Raw genomic sequence first — 11137 nt, 5'->3', positions numbered from 1 at the left:
GTGCATGGGGATTGGTAAAGGGCAGGACTCCCTTCAAATGGGGAGAAAGGACCAGGATTTTGGGGTGTGTTGACATTTGATCTAAATACTGCGGACCTGAGGGATTTGCACATGTGGAAGTGTGCAGTGAGGCAACCCGGGGAAATGTTTTGCTGTGAGTGACGTCCATGTCCAAGGCCCTCACAGTAAAGGAAATGAATTAACTTCAATGGGTGTGTTAAGGATCTCATGAAGGACAGAGTTCTAATGACCACAAAGACAAAATCGTTTTTGATACATACATTTTTACTTGAAAAAAATGTGTGCTTTGGGTCCAGAAAAGGAAAACCATCAGCTACAAGACAATCAATAAATCTACAGTCACAAAGCCCTAATTGTGAACAAATTATCCTTTCTAGACATTTATTCCCGTGAATGATGGTGCGAAGGGGACAGTAGAGTTGGTAAGCTGAAGTGATCTGTATTGTATTGAAGGCAGCACATGTTTCTCCCTCTTTTGGGGGAAATTATCGTGGTGACTCTGCAGTATATTTCTTCGCCTTTTCTATCTGTCGTTCCAGTAGTTCAATCTCCAAAGAATATTTATACAGCTCCAGGGCTGTTTTCACATCCGCTGGGTTGGGGAGACACTGCATGATCTTTCTGCCTTTGCCGACATGTTCACAGCTTTCAGGGACCACCTGAAAGAGATGTAGATGCTGGGTGTGGTTGAGTGGCTTCTCTCCAAATCAAGAAAGAGCAGGGTTGAGGGAGGATCTCTTGACAATGACAGGATTTCAGGCTCAGAGCCAAGACCAAGCATAGGACTGCTGGTGAGCAGGAAAACCAGAAAATATCTTGGGTCCCACCACAGTCCTTCCCAGAGGGATAAGGACCTGTTCTGAGGCAGCTTCTCAGGGGGCCTCTGTGAGGACAGAGGCTGTTTCTGAGACCATGAGAAATGGAACACAATTTATTATATAGTCTAGAAAAAGACCAGGTATCTGAGACCCTCTTCTCCCTAAACAGCATGGTTTTTTCTTGTTCTCCAGTGAGAAAGGAAAGCTTGTCCTACCTGGCCAGAGAGCTTCAAGAAAGAAGAGAATACCTTCAAAGGACTCCGAAATGACTCCTGACAAGTCAGATCTCACCACTGCAGGCTGGGACAGTGCTTGGGCTTGAGGCCCCATTTTTAGGGTGGCTAGCACAGGAGCTTATCTTGAATCGTGCCACTTACCCACTCGCACTTGGGCACCCCGGGGTACCAGGTTCTGTCCTCTAAGCAGGTGATACTTTGAGGACCATCCAATTCATAGCCAGAGTCACACTGGATGGTGACATTTGCAGCCTGAAGATATTGATCCTTATTCACAGACAGCTTTGCATGGGCTATTTCTGGTTTTGGACACAGAGCTACAATGGAAACACAGTTTTAAGCAATATGTAAATCTAAGGAAAAAGACATGACAACAGATCTAGGATGATAAGAATTAACTATCATGGGTGCTACCAAGTGTTCTATCTTTTCTTTTGTGTTGGTAACAATAATATTTGTTAACATTTAGGTTGACCATTGACCACAGTTATAGCTCTGACTCAGGCTAAGCATTTTATGTGATTCAGCTCTGTGAGGTAAGGACTGTTACCTCTCCCATTTTTCTAGGAGACAGTTGAGATACAGACAGGTTAAGAAACTTGTCCGAGGGGCGCCTGGGTGACACAGCGGTTGGGCGTCTGCGTTCGGCTCAGGGCGTGATCCCAGCATTATGGGATCAAGCCCCACATCAGGTTCTTCCGCTAGGAGCCTGCTTCTTCCTCTCCCACTCCCCCTGCTTGTGTTCCCTCTCTCGCTGGCTGTCTCTATCTCTGCCGAATAAATAAATAAAATCTTTAAGAAAAAAAAAAGAAAAAGAAACTTGTCCGAGGCCTTTATAATTCTGAAGAACATGACAGGATATAAAATAGCCATGTGACCCCAGGTTCTCAGCTAACAAAGCAAGTATCCCTCATCTCTTGATCCCATCAAGACACTGGGAATGAAATGTTCCCTCCTACCAATTGGCTCCTGTGTATAATGGAGACCGTGGTGGCAAATAATCCCCAGACTTGCGGATGGTAAAATGCTATTAACCTGTTTGCCTGTAAAGGTCAGACCTAAACTTGACTTGTGCTGTCCCCACACACAGCCTGCAGCATGGGTAGGTGGTGACTTGTGCTAGGCTGTGAGGGAAGTATTTGCCACTTAGTGATGTTTGGAATTAGCCCATGAGCGCTCACATTCATGCTAGAGCAAGATTGCATGAAAATTTTGCTACAGGCCATAGATGAAAGGGCCACCTGCAGAATTTTTCTGGAACTATACAGGAAAGTGGGTATAGGGGCTGAATTTTATGACTGGGAGAAAGAGGAAGGAAGGTTGATGTTCATGTATTCCTTTTGTACTGTTTGCATCCTGAACAGAATCATGATTTCAAAGAAATCAAATTGAATCAAATGCTTCCGTGCTTTTGTGACAGTTCCAGCCACCCGGCTGCAAAGGGAGCTGGAGTTACCTTTACACTGAGGTGCTGCAGGGGTCCAGTGTGAGGAACTGCAAGAGAGTTTGGCCACTCCGACCAGAGTGTATCCTTCATCGCATTTATATATCACTTCATTTTGTATGAATACACGGAACCCTATGACTTCTTCATGACGTCCATGGGCAACCTCAGGAGGAAAATCGCAATCTTGATGGTGTGAGATAAAAGTGAGAGAGCATGAGCTTGTAGAATGTAAAAAACAACTCATCCCAGAATCCGTGTGTTTTGTAGGAGGCTCCATTCTGTCCTGTCATCTTCTCTGCCCATAGGATCCCTTAGCCAAACCCAAGACCTGGGCTGCCCTCCTGTAAGCCGCAGGCTGAGGAACCATCATGGCCCCATCATTAGACCACTTGGTGGTCATCTCTAATATCTTCCGAAGTATAATAGGAATGGATAAAATTAATACTTTGTTCAACCCCAAGTTGACTTCTCGGCCTATGGGGTGAGACCTGTCACATTCAAGAAGTCAAGTAGAAGCCACGGATCCTGCCCATCCCCATCCCCTTGAAGAAAAGACAGCATTTTAAAAAATATATCATATACCAAGGTGGCAGGGGAAATGGGGAAATTGGTGCCACTCTTAAAGGACTAAACCTCCCTCCCCATTCTATTGTCATTTACACCCTCAGTCTGTCTACAAGAAAAGTTAGGATTATGGGTAATTCCAGTCGACTCTTGAAAACTCAGCAACATTTTCCTTGTCATTTCAGATGTGTTATCTTTGCTAGAATAGATGTTTGTATCTTTGGGTAAGTGGGGGCCACTGGTTTAACACATGTCTTCTTTTCATCCTTATCAGAAAAGAGGGTCAGAAACAGTTTGCATACACACAGAAGGATCAAATCACACATTTGTCGTTTTAGCCCTGGGGTATGATAACTCACTTGCCCCTGTCATAATAGAGTCTGATGATACTATGATTATGTGGATATCCACATTGACCCAGTACATTAATGGCATCATGCTAATTCTACTGAATGAGCAAGAAGAAACTAGCATGTTGAGACAATAGGGATAGATGATAGATAGATAGATGACAGATAGATAGATAGATGATAGATAGATAGATAGATAGATAGATAGATAATCCATGTGGGTTTCTGGCACAGACCTTCTATACCCTTGTAAATTCCTAAGTGCCTAGAACACTAAGAACATCTTTTGTTCTACTGAGGCAATATCAGTGGCTCCTGGATTAGAGCTGGCCACCAGAAAGACCAAGCCACGATGCACAGCTTAGAAGCTTAGAAATTTTCAGGCCTGCTCTCCTCTCCAAAGAGAGGAGACAAGTTGGAAACAGTGTTAATAATTGAGCATGCCTATAGTGAGCAAACCTTCATAAAATCTCAGGAGTATATTGTTCAGAGAGCTGCCAGGTGGACAAACACATCCATGTACTAGAGGGTGATGCACCCCAACTCCACAGGGACAGAGGCTCCCGTGCTTGGGACCCTCCCAGACTTCACCTTATGTATCTCTTCATTTGTGTCCTTCATCATATCCTTTAATAAACTGGTAATTATAAGTTAGTGTTCCCCTGAGTTCTGTGAGCCACTCTAGCAAATTAATGGAACTGGACAAGGGGATCGTGTGAACCTACAATCTGCAGCAAGGTGGAACAGACTTTGGTAGTAGCCCAGGGACCTACTACCCACAATTGGCATCTAATGTGGGAGGCAGTTTCAGGAGACTGAGCCTTTATCCTGTGGGATCTGCTACTCTCTGCGGTTAGATAGTGCTGGAATTGTGTTAAATTATAGGATTCCCAGCTGGTGTTGTGCAGAATTCTTTGTTGAAAAGAAAAAACAAAACAAAACAAAACTCAGACATTTGGTCACGTGACTTGTTGTGAGTGTTCTGTGTGAGTCGTAAAAGAGACACACAAGAGAATCACAGGAAGTGAAGGGGAAGACTGGGTTTTTCCAACTTCCATGCTGATGCTCCAGATTATACAAGGTAAAGATTCAAGGGTTTGCCATATCAATATAATCTTTAGAGGTCCAGGGTTCAGGGCTTGTTAGGCGATCCCATCTAAACTAATGGGATATGCGCACCACACCACAAAAAAGGTTGCGTAACACCAAGTAGAACGTTTTAGACTCTAGAGGCAGTACATTCCATACTTGGGAAAACTATTCCAGTCCATATGCTAGATGACGTAACAGATAGTTGGGTTTAGTGGGGCCCATGTTGGGAAAAGGCTCGACAGCAAGTCCAGTTGCAGTGAAATTGTCCTGTGGCTTGAAACTTATGACCCAGCAAAGCCTAGTTTATCGAAGGTGGCTATAGTCAGAAAGCATGCAAATATCAATGGGACTATCACAGGGTATACCCTTGAGATCCTGAAGCAAGGCCATGCACTGCTGCAGAGAATTATGTGCTGTTTGAGACATAACTCTTGACATGATTTTGGTCCTGATAGAAATTGTGCCTCATACTGGGTCATGAAATGAGCATGTGCCAAAATCATGATCTTGGTCAATCAGAACCAAGGTATAAGGCCAGGCAGGCAACAAACAATTCATTATAAAATGGATGTTGTCATCTGGGATTGAGCATGAGCAGGACCAGACGGCACAAGCAGCCTGCACAAATAGGGAGCCTAGAACCTACTGGTGCCCATCCACTGCTGCACAAGTGCCTCTTTAGCTCATGCTTATGGCCATGTGGAGTATCCATTACAACCAACTGACAGGACAGAGGGACGCCAAGCCTCATTCACAGATGTGCATTTTGGGTATGTGTGTGTAAGCTAAAATGGACGGAAGCTTCATGACAACTTGATCAGGGAAAGAGAGTAGTAAGAAAAAATTAGGGGCTCTGCTCATTCACTTTGTTGGACAAAGAAATGTGCTAAGGATAGATTAAAGTAGCCTGGAAAGGCCCAGAATGAATGGGTTGTTTGTCAGCGCCCTTAAGGACAAAGATTGGAAGATGATTAGGCCCAAGGAGATCTGGGGTAGGTAGAAGCAGGTGACTGGACATACGGGAACGACAGGGAGTGCAAGGTTTTGAGTTTGCATGTTAACACCCACAGAGCATCCCCAGCAGAGTAGGCATTAAAACATCAAACAGGAAACAATGTGTCAGCCAGCTGAAGTCAGCCATCTTCCGTCATTGGCCTCACCAGTGCCGTCCCAAGAGGAAGAGGAGCAGAGTGGTGGTGTGGAGGAAGAACAAGCATGGGCACGACAACATGGACTCCCACTTACCAAGGCTGTCACTGGATCTCCAAACTGCCAGCCACAAGGCTAAGTCCCTAATATGACCCCAGCCCTTGAGATAACCACAAAGCCACTTGATAGCAAGTTGACCATATTGCATCCCTTCTGTCTGGAAGGGACAAATATGTATTTTGACAGAAATACACAAGTACTCCACGTATGGGTTTGCCTTTCCTGCCTGTGGGACTTCGGTCAGCACTGTTATCTGAAGGTTATAGAGTGTTTCAATAATTGGCATAGAAGTACAGTATGTGCCACTAGAAAACCCGCTCACAGCAAAAGAGGTGTGGTACTGAGACCATGGCCATGGAATGTACTACTCCCATTAAAGACTTCATCACCCAGAACCCATAGACCTGTTTGGATATGGGTATGGCCTGATAAGACACAGTAGAAGTGTCAGTTGAGACGCAATACTGTACAGTGATGAGACTTCACAATATTACTTTACAGTATCTTCTGGAACCCAGCACTCTGAACTGCTTTAGGGCTCCTTTGGGCTCCTTCTTACACACAAGGCAAGAAGAAGCATCACTATCCGGCAGGGGTAATTGTTCTTGATATCAGTAGATGGGGCCATGGAAAAACAATGGGAGAGGTAGGATTGTGCTTAGCACTTAAGTGCTCTTGGTGAGGGAGAGGTAGGCGTTTCCCACTGAGGGAGAGTCTGGAGGAGAACTTAGAGACAGCAGAAGGAAGGAAGGGAAGGAACCTTGAGGAAGAAAGGAAGCAAGTTTCAAAAGATGGGTTCAAACAGATTTGGGTGGGTCTTGAACTGCAGATTAAGGCATATGGACAGAAAGAAGAAAAGCCAAGACAATAAATACCAAGAAACAGAAGGCAATAATTGGAAGGTTCAGCTGATGTATTAGACGTGGCCTATTTTTACTGATTCAGAAAAGTAAAACAAAGCAGGAAGGTCAAGAGAATGGGAATAAACAATGAGGAGGGAAAAGAAATTTGGACTAGGGGGTGGGCAATGCTTTTTAACAAATTTATCCACTCCAAAAGTCATGCAGGGTATACAAATTCTTCCTGACTTGAAACCTTCCCTTAATAATCTCCAGCACCTTGATATGAAGAAACATCGAACAAACCGAGGGTTGCTGGAGGGGAGGTTTGTGGGGGGTGGGGTAATTGGGTGATGGGCTCTAAGGAGGGGCACTTGATATTATGAGCACTGGGTGTTATATGCAACTGATGAATCATGAAATTCTACCCCAGAACTAATAATACACTATATGTTAACTAACCTGAATATAAATTTAAAAAAAGAAAAGAAAAAAAACCCCATAAAATTCCATAAGCTCTTACGCTCATCACATGTTGGTGTTTTGGGATACCAAGTGCCATCTTCGCGGCATCTAGCTTCAAACTGATATTTCTTATAACACATATAATGAACCGTGTCTCTGTAGAAATAAGCACAGCTATTCACAGAGCTAGTGCTTTTTGAAATGATTTCGCCATTCTCCAGCTCTGGTATTGGGCAGCACAGCTCTAAAAAATAAAAAGTGAGGCTAATGGTTAATAAAATCACTGCAATGAACCTCCTATGGATACTAAACTCATTTCTGCTTTTCAAAGATTTCACCGCTGAAGAGAGATTGGGGAAACAGAAAAGGGTACCTGAGACATTTTGGGTCTGCTCTCCCTCTCCCTGATTGCTACCGTACCCCAACCTAGTCATTTCCTTTCAACTAAATAATTTCATTAGGAGCCTGCAAAATGAGACACTGGATGAAACCTGTATGAAAATGTAAATTTTCAGAAATATTCAAAAGCAATGAGAAATAATATCCATGGCTTATGGTTTCATTAGGGTTACATCATTATTAACCTCTCTAATACCTTACACTTCCTCTGTCATAGGAGGAAAAATGTCTTAAGAGTTTATATCCAGGGGCATCTGGGTGGCTCAGTTGTTAAGCGTCTGCCTTCAGCTCTGGGCATAATCCCAAAATCCTGGGATCCAGCCCCATATTGGGCTCCTCCGCTGGGAGCCTGCTTCTTCCTCTCCCACTCCCCCTGCTTGTGTTCCCTCTCTTGCTGGCTGTCTCCTCTCTGTCAAATAAATAAAATCTTAAAAAAAAAAAAAAGTTTATATCTACCTGACTGTTAATGCACAGAAATAAATTTAAATTACTGCATATGGCCAGGATTTTTCTTTTTGATGCCAAATTTAAGAGAAATAGTTACTCAAGTTCTTTCATTTTTAATGCAGTAAGACCTGATAAAAAGATATTTTTTATTCACTAGTAGAAATACTATTAGGTAGAACCTGATATTGCTTGGTGTAAGAGAAAACATCAGAGCAGAATAAAATGCCCTATTCTTCACATCAGGAGCTTGACTGGCACTACAACGGTCTTCTGGGCATAGTCAAACACTCTCACCACTCATTTATTTATGAATTATAATAAAAATCCCCAACATTCACGTTTTCTAAATTATAATATTAATATTTGTGTAATACTGTAGAAAATACTTTTAAATATTTAAGTCATAAGTCCAAATCCACACTGAATCAGATTTTCTGATAACTAGGATAAATATCATTTCACTCTTGCTTTTTAAATGGTTAAATATATCCTTTATTAAATAATTAAATAAATAAAACTATAGTAGGTAACATAAATATAATATTAAAGTAGGTTTTTAAATTCCCAACAAACAAAAGTCCAGGGCCAAATGGGTTCACTAATCACAGGTGAATTCTACCAAACATTTAAAGGAGAGTTAATACCTATTCCTCTCAAACTGTTCCAAAAGTAGAAGAGGAAGGAAAACTTCCAAATTCGTTCTACGAGGTCAGTACTACCTTGATACCAAAATCGGACAAAGACACCACACAAAACTGCAGATAATATTCCTGATGAACAAAGATGCAAAAATCCTCACCCAAATATTAGCTAATTGAATGCAACAATACATTAAAAGGACCATTCAATATGATCAATTGGGGTACATACCAGGGATGGAAGTATGGTTCAATATTTGCAAATCAGTGAATGTAATACATCAAATTAATAAGAGGAAAGGTTTTTAAAAACATGATAATTTCAAAAGAGTGGGAAAAGTATTTGACAAAATACAATATCCGTTCATGACAAAATCTCTCAACAAAGTGGATGTGGAGGAAATATACCTTAACATGATAAAGACCACACATGAAAAACACATAGCTAACATCACACTCAGTGGTGAAAAACTGAAATCTTTTCCTCTAAGATCAGAAACAAGACAAAGATGCCCACTCTTGCCACTTTTATTCAACATAGTACTGGAAGTCCTAGCTGTAGCAATCAGATAAAAAAAAAAAGAAATAGGGGCGCCTGGGTGGCACAGCGGTTAAGCGTCTGCCTTCGGCTCAGGGCATGATCCCGGCATTATGGGATCGAGCCCCACACCAGGCTCCTCCGCTGTGAGCCTGCTTCTCCCTCTCCCACTCCCCCTGCTTGTGTTCCCTCTCTCGCTGGCTGTCTCTCTCTCTGTCAAATAAATAAAATCTTTAAAAAAAAAAAAAGAAAAAGAAATAAAAGGGATTCAAACTGGTAACGAAGAAGTAAAACTGTCACTATTTGCAGATGACATGATACCATTTATAGAAAACCCTAAAGACTGCACCAAAAAACTATTAGAAGTAATAAATTCAAAACTGCTTCAGGATATAAAATTAGTATATAGAAATCTATTGTGTTTCTATATACTAACAATGAGGTAGCAGAAAGAGAAATTAAGAAAAGAACCCATTTACAATTGTACCAAGAAGAATAAAATACCTAGGGGGGCACCTGGGTGGTGCAGTCGTTAAGCATCTGCCTTCAGCTCAGGGCGTGATCCCGGCGTTACAGGATCGAGCCCCACATCAGGCTCTTCCGCTATGAGCCTGCTTCTTCCTCTCCCACTCCCCCTTCTTGTGTTCCCTCTCTCGCTGTCTCTATCTCTGTCAAACAAATAAATAAATAAATCTTTAAAAAGAAAAGAAAAGAAAAGAAAAATTATTAAAAAAATAAAAAATATACCTAGGAATAAATTTAACTAAGGAAGTGAAAGACCTCTACTCTGAAAACTATAAGATATTGATGAAAGAAATTGAAGAAGACACACACAAAAAAGGAGACATATACCATGCTCATAGATTGGAAGAATTAGTATTATTTAAATGTCTATATTACTCAAAACAATCTACACATTTAATTCAATCCCTATCAAAATACCAATAACATTTTTCACAGAACTAGAACAAATAATCCTAAAATTTATATGGAACCACAAAGACCTCTAACAGCCAAAGCAATCCTTAGAAAGAACAAAGCTGGAAGTATCACAATCCCAGATTTTAAGACATACTACAAAGCTATAGTAATTAAAACAATATGGTACTAGCACAAAAATAGACACATAGATCAATCGAACAGAATAGTGAGCCCCAAAATAAAGCCATGCTTATACAGTCAAGTAATCAATGACAAAGGAGGCAAGAATATACAATGGGGAAAACACAGTCTTTTTAATAAATGCTATTGGGAAAACTAGACAGCTATGTGCAAAAGAACGAAACCGGACCACTTTCTTACACCATCCACAAAAATAAACTCAAAACGGACTAAAAACCTGAATGTGAGACCCGAAACTATAAAACTCCTAAAAGAAAACACAGGCAGTAATCTCTCGGACATTAGCATCAGCAACATTTTTACGGATCTGTTCCCTCAGGCAAGGGAAGCAAAAGCAAAAATAAACTATTGGGATTACACCAAAATAAAACACTTTTGCACAGTGAAGAAAACCACCAACAAAACATAAAAGCAACTTACTGAATGGGAGAAGATATCTGTAAGCAATATATTCAATAAGGGGTGAATATCCAAAATATATAAAGGACATATCAAACTCAACATTGAAAAATCAAATAAGTCGATTAAAGAATGGGCAGAGAACCTGAAGAGACTTTTTTCTACAGAAAACATACCGGTGGCCAGAGACACATGAAAGGTGCTCAACATCACTCACCATCAGGGAACTGCAAATCAAAACCACAATGAGATCTCACCTCACACCTGTCAGAATGGCTAGTATCATAAAGAAGAGCAATGGCGCGTGTTGGCGAGGATGCAGTACAGAGGGAATCCTTGTGCTCTACCACTGGGAATGTAAATTGGTGCAACCAAGATATGTGGTAACCCAAGTGTCTGTCGATAGATAAATGGATAAAGAAGATGTGGTGCATGTATGTACCTATATATCGAATTGAATATTAGTCATAAAAAATTATGATCTTGCCATTTGCGACACGTGGATGGGCCAAGAAGGCCCATGATTGCTAAGTCAGAGAAAGACAAATACTAT

At 41.4% G+C, this 11137-nt stretch overlaps 1 protein-coding gene across 1 annotated transcript in view; it reads right to left on the bottom strand.

Moving 5' to 3' along the window:
• Window positions 1-264: 264 nt before the first annotated feature.
• Window positions 265-11137, bottom strand: part of C4BPA (complement component 4 binding protein alpha) — a 28940-nt gene continuing 18067 nt past the window's right edge. The window contains exons 9-12 of the mRNA XM_045787775.2: window positions 7100-7285; window positions 2532-2705; window positions 1217-1392; window positions 265-680 (exon numbers count right to left, since the gene is read on the bottom strand). Coding sequence (XP_045643731.1) covers window positions 507-680; window positions 1217-1392; window positions 2532-2705; window positions 7100-7285 — 710 coding nt within the window. The 3' untranslated portion in view covers window positions 265-506. The remainder of the gene's footprint in view (window positions 681-1216; window positions 1393-2531; window positions 2706-7099; window positions 7286-11137) is intronic.

Source organism: Ursus americanus, chromosome 2 (genome assembly GCF_024610735.1).
Source record: "Ursus americanus isolate L20-20 chromosome 2, mUrsAme1.1.p, whole genome shotgun sequence".
Lineage (NCBI taxonomy): Eukaryota > Metazoa > Chordata > Mammalia > Carnivora > Ursidae > Ursus > Ursus americanus.
This window is presented reverse-complemented; position numbering and strand designations above follow the sequence as displayed.